The sequence below is a fragment of the Lepus europaeus genome, chromosome 14 (genome assembly GCF_033115175.1).
Source record: "Lepus europaeus isolate LE1 chromosome 14, mLepTim1.pri, whole genome shotgun sequence".
NCBI lineage: Eukaryota > Metazoa > Chordata > Mammalia > Lagomorpha > Leporidae > Lepus > Lepus europaeus.
In genome coordinates, this window is record NC_084840.1 from 75,315,463 (window position 1) to 75,339,303 (window position 23,841).

The 23,841-nt window shown below is 42.2% G+C and overlaps 1 protein-coding gene across 2 annotated transcripts in view; it reads left to right on the plus strand.

Moving 5' to 3' along the window:
- PRKCQ (protein kinase C theta) overlaps positions 1-15,258 on the plus strand; it is a 145,912-nt gene extending 130,654 nt beyond the window's left edge. For both annotated transcript variants that reach the window (XM_062211424.1, XM_062211425.1), the window contains 3 exons: positions 3,217-3,405; positions 12,475-12,603; positions 15,103-15,258. In XM_062211424.1, coding sequence (XP_062067408.1) covers positions 3,217-3,405; positions 12,475-12,603; positions 15,103-15,258 — 474 coding nt within the window. The remainder of the gene's footprint in view (positions 1-3,216; positions 3,406-12,474; positions 12,604-15,102) is intronic.
- The last annotated feature ends 8,583 nt before the right edge of the window (positions 15,259-23,841 follow it).

Genomic DNA, 23,841 nt, shown 5'->3' on the forward strand with positions numbered 1-23,841 from the left:
AGTCTGGCCCACACCTGGCTGCTGCAGCCATCTGGGGAGCGAATCAGTGGGTGGGACAGACCTTTCTCTCTGTATGCCTTTCTCTCTGCTTGCCATTCTCCCTTTCAAATAACTTCATAAATATTTTTAAAAGAAAGGTCTTTAACTTCCCTTGTTCCAGTCATCATCCTCTGTACAACAGGGCTAACAGTTCTGACATTATGTGTCTCTTATCAATTAAAGACGTAAATGAAGACCCCAAGCATATCAACATCCCTTAAGCAGAGAATTTGTATTGTTTCTTCCCCCTAACATGAGCCTGAAATGTTTTTACCAAGATCACCTAGCCAGAAGGCTTACTTTTCTCTAAAATGGCCTCCAGTCCTCCAAATTTCTTGACTTTTGTCCTGCCTAAATGAAATTGTTTAAAAATTCTGTTGCTCGGAGCAATCTCTGGTTGCTTTGGCACCCCCTTGTGTCACATCCTGGAAACTACATGTGATCCTGGCCCCACTTAAGGCAAATTTGACTTACCTGAGATTGTGCTTGTTAGTTGTGTTCTAGATTATTTTTTAAGGCAAAACCCAGGGTTTGGTAAATTGTAAGGTGAACTTTAGTACTTAAATACTGAGTTAAAGTAAGTGAATAGGATTTTCTTACCGTAAATTGGTGGGAGATTGCAAAATTATCTTTGCAAGCTATCTTTCTTTTCACAAAGGGGAACAAGATCCTAAAGAAAGATAACTCATCGTGGCCCTCACGGTGACTTCCATGTGACAAATCACCTATGGATCCACACAACAACCTTGTAATAAGTGGCCAAAGAAGAGTGCCACTTTTTAGAAGTGAGTTCAGGGGTCTTCTCAAAACTGCACAGTGAGGGATGAAGCTGGAAGTAGAACATGTGACATTTTATGTACCATCAAAACTGTTGTTTTTAGTGTTGTTGTTGTTGTTGGTGGTGGTGGTGGTGTGTGTGTGTGTGTGTATTTATCTGGTGACACTTGACGTTATCCCTAAGCCACACTCTGTGTTGATCCCTCATCCTGGGATAGGTCCTGGGGTTGGGAAGCAGGGATGGTGGCTGTGCACATCTTTCTGCTCCATCAAAAAATCTCACCAACATCAATCAGATAGCTTCCCTGGAATATTCTGGAATGTCTTTAATTCTAATGTCATTTTTCTTTCTTAAGGCCATCAGTGATACAAGTCTGCCCTTCGTGCCAAAGAACCATTTAAGAAGAAAGGGGGAAATTCCGTTTCATGAGTAGCACCAATAGCAAAATGACCTCTGCATATGTGTGTGTGTGTTTCTGTGCATGTGTTCATGGTGCACTGAACTACGCCCGAGACTCATTGCAGGCAGAAAGGATGGTCACCTGTGAGAGGGCCCTAGTCTTGCTTTTTCCATTCTTTAGTGCTTCAGTTTTATGCTGAAATACTGTTGTCCTTTCTCCATTTTGTTTTGGGTGATAAAGCAGCTTGCCCCCAACCCATCTTGAGAGCAGCAGTCGTCAATTGAGAAAATACTGTTTTCTCTCCTGCATTTAATACATTGCTATTGTACTCCAAATATGTACTAGAATTTAATTTTTTACTGTAATGAGAAATACATAACAGAAAATTTCCCATCTCGACCATTTTTAAGTGTGCAGTTCCAGAATGTTCAGTACACTTTAAAGTTGTGCAATGGACCACTAGAACATTTTCATCTTGAAAAACCTGAATCTTGACAACCATTAAACAACAACAATATCCCCTCTCTCCCATCCCCTGGTAACCACCATTCCACTTTCTGTTTCCAGAATTCAAATATCCAGAGTACTTTAGGGCACACCTATATGTGAGGTTATGCAATACATCCAGTTTTGTGACTTGCTTGGTTCACTTCACAGGATCCCTCACCCGTAGCTTGTGACAGGACTTCCTAAAGACTGACTAATATTCCACTGTGTGGGTAGCCCACATTTTATTCAGCACTTCCACAGTCCTCCATCCGCATATCTGGCTGTCACCATTCTACTCTTAGCTTCCAAGTTTGATTTTTGCAGTTTCCATGTATAAATGAGGTTGTGTGCTATTTGCTGTCCTGTGCCTGGCTTGTTTCATTTAGCATAATGTCCCCCTGGTTCATCCATGTTGCCCCAAATGGCAGAATTTCCTTATTTATAAGGCTGAATAACATTTTCTCATGTATCCACACCACCTTTTCTTAAGCCATTCACCTCTTAATGGACCCTCAGTTTGACTGTGTTTCTGACTATTGTGAATAACTCTGCAATGAGCATGGGAGTGCAGATAGCTCCTTGAAAAATGGGTTTCATTTCGTACCCACACTGTTTACTTTATCCATTCATCCTTTGAGAGATCCTACTAGGTACTGTTTTAGAGATAATGACCGCGTGTATTGTAGGTATGACAAGCTTTGAGCAGAGTGGCAAGGGCACTCTCAACCTTCCAACATTAAACAGGAAAGTTGCTGGGAGGTCAACATGCAAAGCCTTTTGTGCCAGTGAGTTGGTGAAAGGATTGATGTATTTCAGAAAGTTGGGTGGAATTCCAGACTTTAAATCCTCTTCCCAAATCAGTAGTCCAAACCAGGTGCTTCCCAGAACCCACCACAGAGCTCTACATAATAGCTCTTACAGATCTCTGAATTCCAGATTTGAATACTCTGTTATACTACACTCTTTCCTGGCATAGGCACTTAGTTGGATTCCGCATTAACATTAACTACAGGTGTTGCTCCTATATTGAGTAGTCATCACTACCTGGGCTTGACGGGAGAGACTTGGGCAGATGCTTGATTACAGCGAAGATTCAGGACACAAGTGAACAAAGCTGGGCTTGGCTTGTATGTTCACGTCAGAGGTCCTGGAGTACCGAGACGCACACCAGCTTTGTTAGATCCAATATCTACCACCAAAATCCTCACATCACAGATGGGAAAATGAAAGAAAACAGCACAGTTTCATTGTTTCACTTAAAGCCAGGGGGAAAGTAGAAATTGAAACTCAAAGGTGTTTATTCTAACTCAAACACAAAAATCTTGGCATGTGAAGTCATTTCTATCCAGTTTCTAGCTTGTCAAAAAATAGGTTTCCTTGTGATCTTTATCAAAACTGCATATTATTTTTCCTATTGATTGTTTATTGAGTGGCCTTGACAAATTTAGGAATACATTTTACTAATCCACCTCATTTCTATGAATTACGTCTCTGCCTTTTGCTCTCACAGATCTTGCTAGGTCAGAAATACAACCATTCTGTTGATTGGTGGTCCTTTGGTGTTCTTCTTTATGAAATGCTGATTGGTCAGTCACCTTTCCATGGGCAAGATGAAGAAGAGCTGTTCCATTCCATCCGTATGGACAATCCTTTTTACCCACGATGGCTTGAGAAGGAAGCTAAGGACCTTTTAGTGAAGGTAAGAGATTAAGAAGAGCAGGTCTTCAACAGATTGGATTCTTATACCTATAGACCAAAAATGATTGATTTGGATTGGATGTACATGGGATGCTCACTGTCTCTGTTTTAACTGGCACCAATATTATGAACAATAGATATGAAAATCAATATTAGATTAACTCTTGTGTGCATAATTTATAAAAGGAATGCTCAGGGACCAGCTCCATGATTCTTGAATGCTCTCACTTGGAAATGTAGTTGGTTCATTAAACAAGCACACAATTTGTGGCTTAAAACTCTAATCTTTTGTTTCCTACATTCTCAATTGAAAACATTTAGTCTGGTTCATCTCCCCTACCCTTGGTTGAAAACTTGTATAGCAGGGTGGGCATTTGGCACAGTAATTAAATCACCACTTGGGGCACACACATCCCATATTGGAGTGCCTGATTCAAGTCCTGGCTCTTCCACTTCCAATCCAGTTTCCTGCTAATGCCCACCCTGGGAAGGTAGCAGATGCTGGCTCAAATGTTTGGATCACTGACACCCATGTGGGAGACACGGATTGGGCTGTGAGTCAATCTTAATTTTTTAAAGTGAAGCCTTTTTCTCTCTTTCTCCTGGTCAGAGTTCATGGTTGGGAGCAGCTCATGTTGTCATATTGTGGTTGACTGTGTCATTATTCACTCCTCTCCAACTCTGGAGCTCCTATTTCAGATCACACCAAGCTGAAGCAGAGAAAGGATGGAAGGATGAGGAGAAAGAACTCTTCCTATATGGCTAGATGGCTTCATAGTCTGAACCTGGTAGATGGTTCAAACTGAGACTTTCATGAGATGCTTGAACAAGTTCTTTGGAAATACTTATTCTTGGAAACATTTTGGGGAGTAAACTCTTGGGATACAGGCTATTCAATCTTCTCTAGTCTAGAAACTATACCAAAACTAATTCAGTAACACTCTCCTACTGTTTGTTGCCTGTCCAGTAGACTGTCTTAGATAGTACTCAAAATGCATGCAGACCAGCTCTCTCTCTTCACATGTCCCCTGTGTTGTCCACTGGAAATGTTGATGTAGCCTATACCCTCTAAAACCCTGAGAATTCAAGCTATTACCATCTTAGCAACAATCTCCAGAATTGCCCATCCAAGCAGAGTCAACCCCCAGTCATAGTAGCATAATATCCATTTGAAATAGGTATTATGGTGTTATTAATGGAAACTAGTCTCTGAGAATCATGATCTGTGAACCATGAACCAGGAACTCCTAGGGAAAATCCATGTAGACACAAAAGAATGCCTGCCTAGGAACCACCATGAAATATCTGAACTTTAGGCAGAGTCCCATTTTGCCATTTTTAGAGATGCAAAATCCTATCCAGAGTGCATGGGTGTAACAAGTTGTAAAATGAAAAATGAATCATACAAATACAACATGCCAAGTATATATAAGAACAATAAACATGCATTTTTCTAAGTGGCCCCAAAAAATATTTGGATCAAAAAGGCCTGCTAGTCTGATGAGGAGATGAGTAAATCTAGAAGAAATGGACCAAGAATACAAGTGTTTTGGAGGAAATTTTTTTTTTCTAGGATCTCATATGTCAGATAGTTTTTTTAAAAAGATTTATTTATTTATTTGAAAGAGTTATACAGAGAGAAGGAGAGGTAGAGAGAGAGAGAGAGAGAGAGAGAGAGAGAGAGAAAGTCCTCCATCTGTTGGTTCACTCCCCAACTGGCTGCAACAGCTGGAGCTGTGCTGATCCAAAGCTGGGAGCCAGGAGCTTCTTCTGGGTCTCCCACGTGAGTGCAGGGGCCCAAGGACTTGGGCCATCCTCTACTGCTTTCCTAGGCCATAGCAGAGAGCTGGATCAGAAGTGGAGCAGCCAGGTCTTGAACCAGTGCCCATATGGGATGCCAGCACTGCATGTGGTGGCTCTACCCACTATGCCACAGCACCAGCCCCTGTCAGATGGTTTTTAAAAATTATCCCTTAGAGAAATAATTTTTAGCCTTGTTCTTGCTATATTAAAATTGGGAACAGGACCAGATCCTTCAACAATAGAAACTATCAGTGTGTTTTAAATCAAAACATAGAAAAATGTTACCAGGCCTTTTTTTTTTTTTAAAGGGTTTTCTTTTTTATTTTTTTTTAAATTTGACAGATAGAGTTAGACAGTGAGAGAGAGAGACAGAGAGAAAGGTCTTCCTTCCATTGGTTCACCCCCTCAAATGGCTGCTACAGCTGGAACTACGCCAGTCCGAAGCTAGGAGCCAGGTGCTTCCTCCTGGTCTCCCATGTGGGTGCAGGGGCCCAAGCACTTAGGCCATCTTCCACTGATGTTCTGGAAGAGGAGCAACTGGGACTAGAACCCGGCGCTCATGTGGGATGCCAGCGCTGCAAGCGGAGGAGTAACCAAGTGAGCCATGGCGCTGGCCCCCAGGCCTATCTTTTTTCGCTGGCCTACTCTTTTTCTCTTTAGGAACTATTTAGAATTAAATGTAAAGGGCATGCACTTCTACCTTTCTAATCCAAGTGATAACTTGTCTAAGGATGAGAAATTTTGAGGCAATTCCAGAGTTCTCCTCAGGAATCAAGATCTTGAGTCTGAGAAGTGCTGACAAAGCCCTCACAGGATACCCAGCCCAAGGCTAATGGAACTAGGTATTTAAAAATCTGAGCCAGTGTTATCTAGTTTCTGCCTTCTGACTGTAATACAAACATACCATAAACTTATAAAACTCCCTGAATGACCAATTAAATTCACTTTTAATGACTAAACAAAACATACATAAAATGAAAGCTAATTTCAAAATTAACCCATAAAAGATAATGACAACAGTAAAAATGAGCCTTTAGGATTTGAATGTAAATAGTTTTCCTTTACATAAAGGCAAGTTCAAGCATTATTTACAATTGCTACACATATTTTACACTTGGCTTTATGAAGGACCCAGTGTGTGAAGGGTATAAGTCGGTTAAGGCTGTCATAGCAAAACATTGCAGACAGGAGCTTATACATGGTTCTGACCTCTAGAAGTCCAAGATCAAAGCTCAGCAGAGTCATCTGGCTTGTAGGTGGCTCTTTTCTTGCTTTGTCCTTGCATGGCAGAAACAGCAAGAGTGAGAGCTAGCAACTGAGCAAGTGAGAGAGAGAAATGGTGTCCATTTCATATGAGGATACTAATGATATAGAATCAAGATTCCACCGTCTGACCTCACTTAACCCTAATTATCTCCCTCAAAACCCTGTCTATAGCCACTTTTGGGGGATAGGGCTTCAACATCTAAATTTTGAGTCCATAGCATGAGGGCTGCTCTGAGAAGCCTGAGTCAGGAAAACTCACTGGAAAAATAAAGAAATGAAGAACGATCTTGGTCTTCACTGTCAGAGGGCAGGGGTCACCTTCTGACTCAGGAGCTATTTTAGGCGGGTCTTGGGATGGAAGCCTTGAAACTACAAATGCAAGCCCCCACATCTGTTGATGCTCCCTGTAAAAAACAGCCTTCCCCCGTGGATGGTAACCCAAGTGCTGGGGCCTCTGCCATCTATATGGGACACCAGGATGGGATTCCTGGTTCCTGACCTCAACTTGGTCTAGCTTTGGTTGTTGGTGGTCATTTGGAAAGTGAACCAGCACGTGGAAGACATTCATATTTTCTCTCTCTCTCTCTCTCTCTCTCTCTCTCTCTCTCTCCCTCTCCCCTTCCTGTGTCTCCAAAATACACAAATAAATAATTCTGTAAATTAAAATAGAAACAACCTTATCATTGTGCTTTGCAAATCCAGTTTGACCTCAGGATCTGCCAAAGGTTCAGGCAAAAGAATTGAGGCGAGATTGAGAACAGATGAAGTTCATCAGAAGTAACTCAATAGAAAGAAGTTGGGAATAATCATTCAAAAGAGAAGATTTAGTAGGAGGAAAGAATTATTCCAGTTGGAGGAGAAAAGGTGAAAGTTACGTGCATGAAATCCTACTCAGCAATAAAATGGAACTGTTGGTACATAAACAACTTGAATGGGTCCCTCAAGGCTGTTAATGTTGAGTGCAAAATGCCAGCCTTCAAAGTTCACATACTCTATGAGTCTATTTACATACAACAGTATTATAATGACAACATTGGAGAGATGGAAATCAGATCGGTGGTTGCCAGGGACTGTGGTAATGGAGCAGTAGAGTGAGTGTGACTGTTGAGTGGTGGCACAAGGGAGATCTTTGTGGTGATGGAACTGTTTGTATGTTGCTTGCCCAGATCCACTCATGTGGTAAAATGTCCTAGAGCCAGACACACTTATTTCACCAGTGTCATCTTTCTGGTAGTTGAGCCATCTGTGAGAGGCAACCCCTGGGGGAGATTGAGATGTCTGTGCTAGCTCTTCAATGTCCTGGGAATCTAAAAGTATTTCAAAATGTTTAAAAACAAACCTCAATCTAAGGCTAAATGCCATGAAAATACAAAAAAAAAAAAAAAAAGAAAGAAAAGAAAAGAAAAGAAAAGCAGAAGTCATCTGGAGACTTTTGGTGGCAGGAGAAAGGTTTGTCGTGGGAGTGGAAAATTAATTTGGTTGAATAGGGCAGAAACCAAGACAATTAAGGATAAAGAAGGAAATTAAAAAGCCTAGTGAGTGAAAGAGGCTTAAGTCTGTATAGGAGAACTTGAGCTTATTAATTTGCCATGCAAATTAATAAAAATTCTGTCCTTTCTCCTGCACATATGAATATTCCAGCAGTTGGGCTGATAAAAAGTGTTCCCATTATGCAGTTCTGTGATCACTGGTTTCTAGTTTCCTTTTTACTCTTCATCTGCTTCCTAACTTTGATCCAACAGTCCCTACCTCCTTAAGCTCCTTTTTCTACAAAAAATCAAAGAAAATACCATTTCTCAAAACTGCCAATAGGGAATTTTACATAATGTTGTGACACCTACAAGTCATGGGGCTGGCACTGTGGCATAGCACATAAAGCCACTACCTGCAGTGAGGGCGTCCTATATAGATGCTGGCTCAAGACTCGGCTGTTCTACTTCCAAGCCAGCTCTCTGCTATGGCCTGGGAAACCTACAAGTCATGGATCTTCATGGAAAGCTGAAGAAAACAGCGTTCAGTGGCTTCTGTGCCGGCAGAAGTACCAGACTCTGACCCATTTCATCCAGGCAGGGTATGGATGCATGTTGTGTACTGAACAATTGCATATCAAGAGGGGCCGTGCTCCCTCAAGTATCACAACTGGGACACTGCTGTCCACTCAGCTGTTGACAAAGAAACACCCTTTTCTTCCTCACTTATCCATCCAGAATGTCCTGTCCATTTGTTTGAAAATGATGGAAAACTGATGAACAGAAATGCCACTCCCTGTTACAGAAAGACGCATCTGGAGAGGAACTAAAGAGGCAGGGCACATAGAACCTGTCACCAGCCACCAGGGAAAACCCCAGCAGCCCACAATGGCTTTTTTGCCCAGACTGTCAAATAAATCTAAACAAACTCCAACTACATCCTGGCCATTTGTAAAAGAGGTGTGCTATTTCCTATAAATGTAAACCACCCTTCAGATAGCTTTTACGCACGAAAGCTAGTCTTACTTCATGAATCTTATTTCTTGTGTGCAAGTTGCTAGGCCTTGGATACCCTCTGAGGTCATCAGTCATCCCAAGACTGTGGACTGGTTGATTTGCAACAGGAAGAAAAGATAATAATTTGCTGTTCTTTATACAATTAGAAAGAATATTAAATCATGGCAGCTGGAGACTATAGTATGTTCTCATTAACCATCTCCTTCTTAAAACGTATTTTTAAATTTCACAGGCAAACCTACCAGGCTCTTGGTCATGATCCTCTTAGTACCAAGTGCCACATGTTTGCTGGAAAAATCTAATGGAAAATTTAGCATCGTGCACTTGTTCCAGTCCCAGTTCCAGCTAACTGAACTTCCTGAAGCATTTCATTATATCAGCATGAGTTTGTTTGGGGTCTGTTCTTGAGATACTTAACACCTTCTCTCTGATCTTATTTCATCAAAATGTCTTTAATAAGTAGAGGTCAATCATTTATTATGATCCTTACAAGTCAAGAGATATGGGGTAAGTCATTCATGCCTTCTGCTTCTGAAAAATCAGTCTGCTTTTCCACCTGTTGACGCCTACTGGTTTTTGAGTTTACAACTAAACAGAGCTTACTCTGAACTTAGTGCCTTATCTATGCTGAGAACAAGAATGCTAACAGATGAGGACGGAAGACGCATGGTCTACAGATAAACCATGGAAAAACAGCTTATCCACTTATTCAACATTTACTATGTCCTTAGCGCTATCCTAGACTCTGTAAGGAACAGAAATTGCATCTGCCCTGCAGAGCTTGCAGTCTGGTTGGCAAGGTGGACTAGGAAAACAGACACAGCCTGCTAATTCCTGTACTGGGGGCAAGCAGTGCTGTGAAGCACTGAGGAGGCAGAAGTGGGAAAGAGACTGCATATCACCGAGGTTCTACACTGGCTGGATTTGTGATCGTGGGCAAATTGCACCCCTACTTCAAGCTTCAGCTTCTCGAACAGGCAACTGGAATAACAATACAGTTCCTGCTCTTACAACTTATTTTTAAAGTTTAGAGAAAGGCACAAAGTTATGCTAAGACAGGAGCCATAAGTTCTGGAGGATTATTCAGCAGTATGGTGACTACAGTTAATACCAATGTACTGTATACTTGAAGTTTGCAAAAAGGGTGTATCTTCAGTGTTCTTACTGCAGAATGGGTAGGTGTGTGAGGTGATGAATTTGTTAATTAACTTGACTTCATCAGTCCATAATGTATATACACATATCAACACATTGTATTGTAACTAGTGAATACATGCAATAAAAATAAAGAAATCAGGATGGAGCAGCTGAGATATCTAGCACAGTGCCTGCCTCTCAAAGAACACTGATTGGAATGAATGATTTAACCCATCACATATCCATAAATATGACTTGGAAAAAGAGCTCACCATTAGGCTGGCACTGTGGCTCACTGGGCTAATCCTCCACCTGCGGCGCTGGCACCCTGGGTTCTAGTCCCAGTCGGGGCGCCGGATTCTGTCCCGGTTGCTCCTCTTCCAGTCCAGCTCTCTGCTGTGGCCCAGGAAGGCAGTGGAGGATGGCCCAAGTGCTTGGGCCCTGCACCCGCATGGGAAACCAGGAGGAAGCACCTGGATCCTGGCTTCAGATTGGTGCAGCACGTCGGCCGTAGCAGCCATTTGAGGGGTGAACCAACAGAAGGAAGACTTCCTCTCTGTCTCTCTCTCTCTCTCTCACTAACTCTGCCTATCAAAAAAAAAAAAAAAAAGAGCTCACTATCAGTTGAGGTAATCAGAGCTGAGTCCTGAGCGCAGGAGTTGAGGAGAAGTACAAAGGTGTCGAGCATCTCCTTGCAAGATGGAAATGCAACTAGTGAAGGACAGAGGTAGAAACAGCAGGTGCACAAGCTGTCTGTATAAAAGAGGATTCTGTTGGGAATCCAAGGGTACGTATGTCAGAGTCAGACTTCAGAGAGCCTTGAACACCACTTGGAGGTTCAGGAACATCAGAACTCAACAGGCATTAGAGCTCACCATGGGGACATCAAGACTTGACAAATTTACCCAGTGTCACATGTGTAGTAAACCTCTTGCCTGACAGTCTCATGTCATTCTAAATCAGGTGCTTTGCAACTCTGAGAGGGTCCTCAGGGGCCACCACATGGCAAAGGGGACAAAGAGTGTTAGGACCCTGACCCAGATCATGTCACCTGGGCCTTCAAAAGACTCTCCTACTATAAAAAAGGGAAAAGAGATCCTCACCTCTCTGTAGCATGTTTGGTTTTTCTTGTTTGGTAGAATGGAGCCTTTGAAGATTTTCAAGCAGTAAGCCTACATCAAGCAATGTTTTAGAACATGTGGACTTATTATTTTTCTAAGGAATAAAAGCAAGAGAGTCTTGCACTTTAAATGGGAATGGAGGGCAAATGCTGGCCAGAGCCTCCTGGAAATTCCAGCTTTTCACCATGTTTTCTGCTTTAAAGATCCGTGGCTGCCTTAAAGTGCCCTCTAACTAGTGGTTACTTCATAAACAAACACCTAGCTGATTTAAGAATCAGGGATAACTACTCCAGACACTCAGGGGGCCTGTTACTTTTCCTAGTTAATGTTTAGACTCTCCTGCCCCTTTATGCCCTTAAGTCTTATTTAAGTTTGAAATATTTCCAAGTGTTTTTCTTGTTGTGTCAGTGTTCGTTTTTACTCACAGGGGTGGGAGGTAAGTAATAGAAAAGGGGGCAGTGCAAAGAGGAAAACATATAAATCAGCTCACAGATTAGAAAAGATGAATTTTAAATTAAAGATTATTCATCTGGTCGGTTTTCCATGGTCAAGAGCGATTCTCTATATTCAGATACCTTATAAAGTTCAAAGCCGACTATCTGGGACCAATCTTTATTACACCCCAACCCCTACAATGCTAGAATCCTAGAAGGCATTCTAGGATTTTTGTGAAAAATCTTATTTTCGACTGATGAGCAATCAATCAAATAACAAATAAATTGGTAAGCTGTGCTTTGCGGTTTTATAGACCAGACCAGGAATTACAGTGTGCAAATGTGTGTGCATGTATACATACATGTATATGCCTACTCATCTTTATACATGTGTGTGTGACGTGTATGCACATGTGTGTTCATGTGTCCATATATATGTATGTGTGCATTGTTGCTGCATGTATGTGGGTATGTACAAATATGTGTGCTTCTATTTTATTTAATCATCAGACTCATTTTGTAGGTGAGGAAATTGACCCTGCATTTTGTCATTTGCTAGAGGTTCCCTACATAAGACATGGCAAAGCTGATTTCAAACCAGGGTAATCTGACTCAAAAGACAGCATGTGAGGGGAAAGAGTAGGGTAGCAAAAACCCAGCCTCTAGAATATTCAGAAAGGCTTCTTTGACTTTAGTCCATCATTATAAAGGTCAGTAGAGAAATAAGATGGGAAAAGCAAATGACCTAAGAAATAGAACATCAATGCATACTAACTGATGCGTACTTTGAGTAGCAAACTGCTCTGTCTTTACTTCTTTTTAGCTTTTTGTGCGAGAACCTGAAAAGAGGCTGGGAGTAAGGGGAGACATCCGCCAGCATCCTTTGTTTCGGGAGATCAATTGGGAAGAACTTGAAAGAAAGGAGATTGACCCACCTTTCAGACCTAAAGTGGTAAGGACTCACCCATGGGAACTTGTGGCTCCAGCCATTCTCCCTTCACTCATAGGCTGTCTGTCTGTCCAAGTAGCAGAAGCCTTGAATCCCTATCAGGAGCCCCTTCTCTCCACCTAGACCCAACCTCCAGGAAGAATGTGTGGGAAAGTGTTACTCTTGTTTGCACAATTTAATCTCTGCCATTGAAATGTACCTGCATGAAGAAAGAATTGGTGTTTACATGCCTTAGCTGGAATGTGTGTTTGTAAAGTGTGAGGCGTGGCTATCATAAGAGATGGAGTTGTTGTACGTGATACATACATACTTAATGACCTGGTCTGGATGGTCCAAACATCCATATAATCCCTGTATGTTGTGTCAGGAAAAAATGGAATCTTTTTTCACAAGATATTTATTAAAGTTTATAGTTTATATAATATTTTCAATTTGTTCATATAACCATAATAGCAATTTTCAGGTTTCCTTTACTATTCAAGGGAGAAAACATAGATTGGTGCTTAGAAAAAGACAGGTCTCTTAAGTCCCATGTGGCTATCTCCTGGCAAAAGTCACTAACCTATATCATAAACAGAATGATCTGGTTCCCATGCAAGATGAACTGTCATACAGTGAAGACAAAAGTAAAACAAAGTTAAAGTTAAAAAAAAAAATTCTGGAGATGGAGGGTGGTGAAGAGTGCACAACAATATGAAAAATGGTTGAGACGATAAATTTTACATTTTATGTATTTTACCACAATTTTTTTTGTAAAACTAATAAGCTAAGTGATAGGTTTTCCAGCTTCAACCATTCCTGCTGGTAGCTGGGATTATGGTAGTACTTACCCAGGTAGACGTGGATCATCTGTGCTGTGTCTTTGCACAGGGTTGTGGGATTCACAGCCAAAAGTTGACCCTAGAAATGTTAGTTCTGAGAGCAAGTGATTGGTAGCAGCAAATGCCCCTTGCTCCCAGGATAAGAAGAGTGACTTTCAAAGTCCATCCCAATCACTGAGGATATTCTGAGACTCCAACAGGCTGGCCTCCTACTAGCTGTATACCACATATAAAGCAGGAGTTAATCACTTGTGATCAAATAAATTTTACACTGTTTTAGCTATCAGAGAGGTTTAGCACATCTCACCTTCCACTGCAGATGACAATTGGCTTGATATTTTCAGTGTTAAAGTCATAATTTTGGCCGGCGCCGTGGCTCAATAGGCTAATCCTCTGCCTTGCGGCGCTGGCACACCGGGTTCTAGTCCCGGTCGGGGCACCGATCCTGTCCCGGTTGCCCCTCTTCCAGGCCAGCTCTCTGCTGTGGCCAGGGAGTGCAGTGGAGGATGGCCCAAGTGCTTGGGCCCTGCACCCCAAGGGAGACCAGGAGAAGCACCTGGCTCCTGCCATCAGATCAGCGCGGTGCGCTGGCCGCAGCGCACCTACCGCGGCGGCCATTGGAGGGTGAACCAACGGCAAAAAGGAAGACCTTTCTCTCTATCTCTCTCTCTCACTGTCCACTCTGCCTGTCAAAAAAAAAGTCATAATTTTGATCTAAGCTTTCCCTGTAGAAAAATTTTCATTTTGCCAGAGAAGGAATTTCCCCCAAGCTGTGATCTGTAGACTCTTGTTTGTGGACCAGAGGCCAGAGTCATTGACCTCACCAGCTCAGGGGCTCTTTTGAGGTTGAGAGGAGCCTACCTCTTGTTCAGGCCCATGTATGTACATCTGACTGACTTTTGGTAATGGCTGTTGTCAGTCTCAGAATGATGAGTTGTATACCACAAGGAACCTTTTTTTATCCTGAGAACCACTGGACCAAGTGGTCTGAAAGGAGTTCATCCTAGTCCGTGTTTGACAGTAAAACTGATGTGGCTAGAGGAATCGATGATGGTGAAGATGTGGATAAAAGCACAGGAGTATATAATCTACAAAATCCTTTCCTTCCTCCCTTCCCTGTGCTCCCACCCCTACCCACTTTACCTTGTCTGCAAAAAAAGGGACAGGGGTCAAATTTGGGCTCAGTACTTTTCCAAGGGTTGCCATTCCTGCTTCACATAACTGCTCACTGGAAACACTGGATGCTATTTGAAGACATGCAGTGAAACCCCTTTATATAAACTTAATTATGGTATTAACAAATAGGTGACTTGAAATCATAAAGATGTTCAGTAAAAGCCATCTGAGTGGGGAACCCATTTTCTGCCAAGGGCCATTTGGATATTTATTACATCATTCACGAGCCATACAAAATGATCAATGTAAGAACTGGCCTGCTCTACATTTATTGAATTTCGAGTCTCACCTTCACTTGCCTTGGTAGAGCCAGACCAAATGATTTAAGGGTACTTATATTTCCTGTGGACTGAATGTTCCCCACTCCTGAACGATCATCTACAGGTATTACTTTGGCTGAGTTTATCTGCAATGCCAACTTGGTTGTATACAGGTTCTAGTTGAGATTATGATGCATTTTGTGGCTAAATATCTTGCTTACTCCCCTCCTCCAATCTTGACCTAGAAATCACCCTATGACTGCAGCAACTTTGACAAAGAATTCTTAAATGAGAAACCCCGGCTGTCTTTTGCTGATGGAGCATTGATCAACAGCATGGACCAGAACATGTTCAGGAACTTTTCCTTCATCAATCCAGGCATGGAGAGGCTCATCTCCTGAACCTCGTGTCTCCAGAGACACAAAGGAAGTCGCCCTCTCTCTCTTTGAACTGGCTCAAGCCACACCCCGTGGGTCCCTTTTCCATCTTGGAAAAGAAAAGAAACACTCAACAATAAAGGCTAAGCCCTTTCAGCTCCTCACGTGACTTTTTATGTGTAGCAGAAACCAACTCTACGTCACTAACGACATGGCTCTCTGGTTCAGCTCCTGGCATCTTTCACAGTCACTCGTGAAGTTAGGTCATTACTAACCATAGTTAATTACTTGAAAGATGGCTCTCCACACTGTGAAAGATTGGAAACTTAGCAGTGCTCTAAATGATGACTCTTCACTTGGGCACCAACTACTGATCAATGAAATGCTTGATGAATCAAGGAGCAGGCTGAGAACAAACTTTGTGAGACTGAAACAGCCCATTGCCTGGTGTGGTCATAGATCTCATTCAGCTGCAGACTAGTAACCACTAATCCCTGTTATTCTGTTCATATCTGTGGAAGTGGAAATGCCTGGAGACGGGAAACCCTGAATAGGTTTTTATGGGATTCTTCACAATAAACATAGCTTGTAACTTGAGATTTACAAATCCATTCATTCTGAATAGCCAGGGAATTCACAGGAAAGGGGAAGATGGAAAACAGAAAGCGCTCACGTCACTGAGTGGGAAGGTTTACGAGAACACCTATCCTGGTTACCTTGTCAGCATGGAAACCAGGTGTAGTGCCCAACAAATCCAAAATCATGTTACTCCTGCCAATGAAACCTTTCCATCCTTCCATCCGCAGTGAATTTCAGCACCAGTACAGTCACTCACTGACCATCCTTATATTATAACAAGAAAAGAAATGAAGTGTGCACAGTTCTTCTGAGCGAAAATAAACCCAACCCCTGATCATACCATTACTGGTGATGTGATGACTTGTCTCCCTTTAGGCATCATTCAAGATGAATGACCCATGCATGCTATTTGTAGTAGTCAGTCTCATTGAATCAGAAGTCTAAGTATACATTTTAAAGTATCTGTGTTGTTTGTATATTTTGATAAAATATTGTGACTTAATGACAAAAGTGGATGTGCAAAAAAGGAATAAAAAAGAAATATATGACTCTTAATAGTTTAATTCCCTACTTGTCACCCCCTATCCCAAGAACTTGGTTCTGCCCTGTCAAGCATCAAGGTGTGACTAGTTTTGAGTTGAGATTTTGGAATCAGGAGTCAGCATTTTGCACAGTGGTTAGGATGCCACTTGGGATGCCCACATCTTGTATCAAAGGCCTGGGTTTGAGCCCTGGCTCTGTTTTGATTCCAGCTTCCTGCCAATGCTTCCCCCTGGGAGGCAGCAGGTGACGATGACTCAAGTTTTGTATCCCTGCCACCCACATGGTAGCCCCAGATTAAGTTCCTGACTCCTGGCTGGAGCCTTGGCCCAGCCCCAGCTATTGAGGGTATTTAGGGAGTAAAACAATGGATGGAAGATTTTTCTCTGTCTGTCCCTGTGCCTTTCAAATAAATAAATAAATAATTTTAAAATTCAGATTTATAAAAAGAATTCCAAAATGGCAGAGAAATACAGACAACCTTTAATTGTTATCATTATATTCCTCTTCCTCTTTCCCACAAGATTTCTTGAAGGAGTGGTCTATGTGTGTTGCCTCTGTTTCTCCTCCACTCACATAGAGCTCTGCCTTCAGATCCCTGTCTGCTAACACTACTTCCTGCACGGCTAAGTTCCTGCCAGCCCCTGTGGAATGCTCTCACCCAGCTCTCTGTGCAGGAAGGGCATTCTCTTTGACCTCCTTGCCTCGGCTCCTCTGACACAGCGTTTTCCTGTTTCCTCCCTTCCACCTTTGATTTCACCTTTGCTGACTCCTTTTTCTTCTCCTGCCCCAAATCCTTTCCAAATCCCGGTCCCCTTTTGCTCTCCAATACCCTTCGGTATTCTCCTTTCACCTCCTGCCTTTCAAAGATCACTCCATGCCAATAATCTCGAATGCACATACCTAGTTCTAGCCTCTTCCACCTTCTACCATGGGATGACATGGCAGGAAGGCCCTCACCAGATGTCAGCACCATGATCCTGGACTCCCTAACTTTCCAGAACCATGAGACAAATACATTTCTTTATTAACTACCCATTCCCTGGTATTCTGCTATAGTAGTTCAACATGTGTGTCTTAGTCCATTTTGTGTAAGGGTTGAATGGTAGCCCTTCAAATATGCACCCACTCACATGTATGTAAATGTGGCTTTGTTTGGAAAAAGGGTCTTTGCAGATGTCCTTAAAGACCTTAAGATGATATCATCCTGGTTATAAGAGTGAGACCTAAAACACAATAAGTGTCTCTATAAGAGAAAAGTAGATTTAACATAGACACACAGCAGAGAAGACCATGTGAAGATGTAGGCAGAGCTAAGACATGTGTGTCCATAAGCCAAGAAACACCTGCAGCCCTGGAAGTTGGAGGAAGAGAAAGAGGATCCCCCTCAGGAGCCTTCAGAGGAAACATGGCTCTGCCAGCAACCTTGTCATCACAGCGTGAGCTCCCAGAGCAGTGAGGAAATAAATCTCTGCTGGTTTAGGCCACCCATTTCACGGCCATTTGTCCCCAGCAGCCACAAGACCTTTACACACACTGTGTAATGAAACAAGCAGAGTTTTCAGGCTGGACTGCAGTGAGGTTTATGTGTTCCCACCCTGTGGATGCTACAAACAGAGAGCATTATGTTCCTGCTGGCTTGTAAGGCTTGTCTTCTGACACAGCCTCCCACAACGTTTTGTCTCCATGAGCTCCCCACTGCAGCTCTTAATTGCCTTTGCATTTTTCTCCCATGTCTCATTTCTCTCCTACTTTTTCTGCACATGCCTTGAAGATCCTTCTCTAGGGTGGTCAAGCTCATGATACTGCTAAATCAGTAACCACTCCTTACTGGAGGTGAACATCTGCACTATGGCTGTGCCTTGTAAACTTGGGTCAGTATTTAGAGTGACCCTGCTTAGTGCATCCAGAAGCCTCCACTCTCAATAGCCCATCAAATTCTTCCTCTTCTGCTGTTTCTCCAATGATATCTGATCACCCTGACCTGCCTACAGCAAGAACTCTTTCAAGGCAGTTTACCCAGAATTCCTTCTGCTCCTGAGAACAGATTTCCCCTAAAAAGGCTTCTAAGCATTCAAGAGAGATGCCTACTGAGACCTATCTGAGGAGTGTCCTGGCAGAGCTATTAATCTTATGAACTAGGGGACCACTCTTGTGGCACAGCAGGTTAAGACACCACCTGTGTTGGCAGCATCCCGTGTCAGAGCATTTGTTCAAGTCCCAGCCACTCTACTTCCCATCCAGCTCCCTGCTAATACTCCTGGGAAAGCAGCAGAAGATGGTCTAAGTGCTTGTATCCCTGCCATCCACATAGGAGACCCAGATGGAGTTGTAGGCTGTTGTCTTTGGCCTGGCACAGCCCCAACCTTTGCAGCCATTTGGGGAGTGAACCAGTGGGTAGGCAGTCTCTTTCTTTCTCTTATCTCTCCCTCTCTCTCTGTAACTCTGCCTTTCAAATAAATAAATAAATCTTTTTTTTTTAAAAAAAGAGTATCTCCATCAGTACCCCTCATGCCTTGCCTTACTGATTTTCTATCCACTAACCCCTCAACTCTACACCTTGCCTACAAATTCCCACTTTTCGGGGCCAGCATTCTGATGCAGTGGGTTAAGCTGCTGACTGTGACACCACCATCACATATGGGCACTGGTTCAAGTCCTGGCTGCTCTGATTCTGATTTAGCTCCATGTTAATATACCCTGGAAAGCAGCAAAAGATGGCCCAAGTGCTTGGGCCCCTACCACTCATGTGGGAGACCTAGAAGCAGCTCCTGGCTCCTGGGCATTGCAACCATTTGGGGAATGAACCAGCAGATGGAAGATCTCTGGATCTCTATCTCTATCGCTATCTCTGTCTCTATCTCTGTCTCTGTCTCTTTTTTACTGTCTCTCCCTCTCTCTATCTACTCCTATTTAGAGTAACTAAATAAATCTTTTTTTAAAAAAAGGTCTGTTATTTCTCCTGACCAGAGTCACTGATAGAATCAAAAAGGGAGAGAACGATCCAACATGGGAAGCGGGATACACAGCAGACTCATAGAATGGCAGATGTCCTAAACAACACTCTGACCTCAGAATCAGCCCTTAAAGCATTCGGATCTGGCTGAAGAGCCCATGAGAGTATTGTAGGCATGGAAAGCCAAGATACCATGGAAAAGAAAAAAAGAAGAAGAACTAAATGAAAGATCTCTGCGAGTGAGATCCCAGTGGAAAGAACAGGGCCATCAAAGATGGAGGTACCTTTCTCTGAAGGGAGGAGAGAACTTCCACTTTGACTATGACCCTATCGGAATAAGATCAAAGTCGGCAAACCCTAAAGGCTTCCATAGCCTTGGCAACTCATGACTAGAGCCTAGGGAGATTACTGACGCCATAAACAGGAGTGTCAAATTGTTAAGTCAGCAACAGGAGTCACTGTGTACTTACATCTCATGTGGGATCTGTCCTTAATATGCTGTCTAATGTGAAGTGATGCTATAACTAGTACTGAAACAGTATTTTTACACTTCGTGTTTCTGTGTGGGTACAAACTGATGAGATCTTACTAATTATATACAGAATCAATCTTCTGTATATAAAGATAATTGTAAATGAAAAAAAAAACCTGGTTTTAAATTGGAAATGGCATAGAAAATTAATTAATTTTTTTAAATATCATGTAGGATCTCTGTCTTTAATGTGTTGTACACTGTTATTTAATGCTATAACTAGTACTCCAACAGTATTTTTTCACTTTGTGTTGCTATATGGGGGCAAACTGTTGAAATCTTTACTTAATATATACTAAACTGATCTTCTGTATATAAAGAGAATTGAAAATGAATCTTGATGTGAATGGAAGGGGAGAGGGAGTGGGAAAGGGGAGGGTTGCAGGTGGGAGGGAAGTTATGGGAGGGGGGAAGCCATAAGCTGTACTTTGGAAATTTATATTCATTAAATAAAAGTTTAATAAAAAAAAAAGGTCTGGAAATTTATCTATTTTAAATTCCCAATTTTCTTTGTTGCATTTGGGATTGAACCCAATCTATTTCTCCTACTACAAACTCCCACTGTGACAGTCCCTTTGAATTTGTCCTTTTTACCACCATTGACCAATGTCAGGATAAGTTTTCTTCTATAGAACCTAAGATCACAGTTATGACTGTGTTATAAGTGTCCTGGAATTATGAATATTTTAGTTGTCCTCCTGGTACCAGGCTTGCTGCCACACAGTCCTGAGAGATTGTTGCTGCCCTTCTTGCTTCGAAGACTGATGACCCCACATGTAAGCTGAGAGCAAGTGGATATGTGAGACTATGTACTTTGTGGGAACAAGGTAGGTTTGAAAACTAAACAACAATGAGGTTTTTTTTTGTTTTGTTTTTTGTTTCTTAACAATGAGGTTTTTAAAATGCTTTTTTAAAATCTACTTGAAAACCAGAGCAACAAGAAGAGGAAGAGGGAAAGAAAAAGACACACACACACACACACACACACACACACACACACACACACATATATATATATATATATATATATATATATATATATATATCTTCCATCCACTGGTTCACTCCCCCTGAAGTCCTATAGTCAACATGGGTGGACAGGCCAAAGCCAGCAGCCTAGGACTCCATCCAGGTCTCTTCTGTGAATGGCAGGGACCCAGGCGCTTGAGCCTCCCAGGATGCATTAGTAGGAAGCTGGATCAGAAACAATGTAGATGGGATTTGAACCAGACATTCCAACATGGGTTGTGGGTTACCCAGGGCAGCACAGTGCCCACCCCAAAAAAGCGTGCGTTTAAAGCAGAGCTCAGCCATTTATATACTTTCCAACACTCAGGAAGAAGCTGCTTACCTTTCTGAATGACATTTTATCTCCTGTAAAATGCAATTCATGTCTTCATTATGGAGTCCATTGTCCCTACATGGAGCCCCTTATTCACACTGTAGGGCTCATTTACTGTATCATGGGTCCCTTGTCAATACCATAGATCTTACACTGTCCATTTCATGGGGCTCATTGTTCATACCCAATCCCATGAGCCTGTAGTGCATATCATGGAGCCCTGGCCATACCTGGGAACACCTTATCTATCCATTGCATGGAGCTTGTCCATACCATGTTGGGTTGTTGTGAGTATGAGAGATGTTGGATGGACAGTGTCCGACAGAGTAGAGAGACTTAGTGGATGTTGCCTAATGAAGAGTTATTGCGATGCTCTCCAGTTGGTCATGAACCTGATGGAAGGTATATATGAAAGCACAGCAGAAGTTTTGTGAGAATATGGAATTAAAAGATAAGTTTATTTTTGTCAAACATTTGAAATCCATGCATTTTTTCCATAATATGCTTTTCCATGAAATATTTCAGGACTGTGTGTGTGTGTGTGTTTGAGATATATATATATATATATATATATATATATATATATATATATGTCTCATAAGTCAAATCAACAAGCAAAATAATTGTTGACCATCTGAGAGTGCTGTGGCTGGCCACCCTGACTGTATAGTGTAACATGGCAGGGCAGAAGAGGGCTGAGCATGAGGAAATTATGTTTAAAAGGCTTATCTCCAGCATGAGCATTTGGTGCAGTGGTTAAGATGTCACTTGGGATGCCTGTATCCTGTATGTGAGTGCCAGCTCAAGTCCTGGCTCCTCCACTTCAGATTCTAGCTTCCTGCTAAGTGTGAAACTGGGAGGCAGCAGATGATGGCCCAAGTGCTAGGGTCCCAGACACCCACATAAGAGACCCAAACTAGCTCTGGCTTCTGGCTTCAATTTGGCCCAGCTGTGGCTGTTGCAGGTACTTGGAGATTGAACCAATGAATGAAAGATCTCTCTCTGTCTCTGTGTCTCTGTCTCTCCCTCTCAAATAAAATGAAAATAAAATTAGACAAAGAAGTGTATATCTTCTGATTATCAGATGGTCTTTAAGTTCACAATAGGTTGTTGATACAATTTCTTCTGTTAGTTCCCCATCCCACCACCAGCCCAAAGAAGATTTTTGTAACTTGTACTATCTCTGTTCCAGAATCATTCCAATCCTGGACAATGTGTGAACAAACACAAATAAAAATAACAACTTTGTTGCTCCATATTGAAAACAAGGGAAGCAGGATTGACAATGTGGTGTAGAAGGTTAAGCTGCAGCCTGTGATGCTGGCATCCCGTTTAGGCACCAGTTTGAGTCCCAGCTGCACCACTTCTGATCCAGCTCCCTGCTAATGTGCCTGGGAAAACAGCAGAAGATGACCATGTGTCAGTGGATGGAGGATCTTTCTCTGTCTTTCCCTCTCTAACACTGCCTTTCAAGGAAATAAATAAATCTTTTAAAAAGAAAAAGAAGAAAAGAAGGGAAGTGATTTTTCCCTACCATCCCCTTTTCATTCAGAATCTTTTCTTTTCCAAATATATGTAAATCATTATTATGGCTTAATCAACCTCTGGCTAGTTTCACAAGGATCTGGGAACCATATTTTGAATAGCTACCAAGAGATATCCTTGGGCTGGCACTGTGGTGTAGCAGGTAAGGCTGCCACCTGCAGTGCCAGCATCCCATATGGGCACTGGTTCGAGTCCCAGCTGCTCCACTTCTGATCCAGCTCTCTGCTAAGGCCTGGGAAAGCAGTAGAAGGTGGCCCAAGTCCTTGGGCCCTGCACCCACGTGGGTGACCCAGAAGAAGCTTCTGGCTCCTGGCTTCGAATCAGCAGAGCTCTGGCCTTTGTGACCATCTGGGGAGTGAACCAGCAGATGAAAGATCTCTCTCTCTCTCTCTCTCTCTCTCTCTCTCTCTCAATATATAGATATAGATATAGATATAGATATAGATATAGATATAGATATAGATATAGATATATCTGCCTCTTCCTCAAACTCTCAGTAACTATGCCATTCAAATAAATAAATAACTGTTTTTTAAAAAGCGAGAGATATCCTGTGGGAAGTGGGAGCATAAATTTGGTGGGTTCTTTGTTGTAAATTGCAAAACTACCTTTTGTCCCAAATATCTGAGAAGTTGGTTTCCCCCTCCATAAAGCCAGCACAAATGATCCTACTAATTGCCTTGAAAACTTAGAATGCTATGTACACCAAATGCTGCTGTCCGTTCCTCTTCCCTGCAGGCTGGTGATTAGCTTGCTAAGTATGCAGGCAGCTACAGGAGGCATGTGGTTCCTTTCTGCCTGTGATATCTTAGCCTGAGCTAAGAATAAGCTATTGCTTATTCAACAGCAAAACTGGTTTTCTTTCTCTACTACCTTTTCGAATAGGTTTTCTGGGTTAAAAGAAGTTGTTTTCCTTTTCCAATCATATTTCTCTAACACCAGCTTCTCCTGGCTATCAATATTAAGAGAAAATTCAGAAAGATGCAAGAATTATTCTGCCTGCCTGCATTAAAGGAAGATAGGAAGAGTCAGTCCAGTTTGTCCTAAATATACACTGTAATGAAAACAATTCTAATACTGCATTTGAAAGTGCACTCTTTGCTTTTTTCTGAG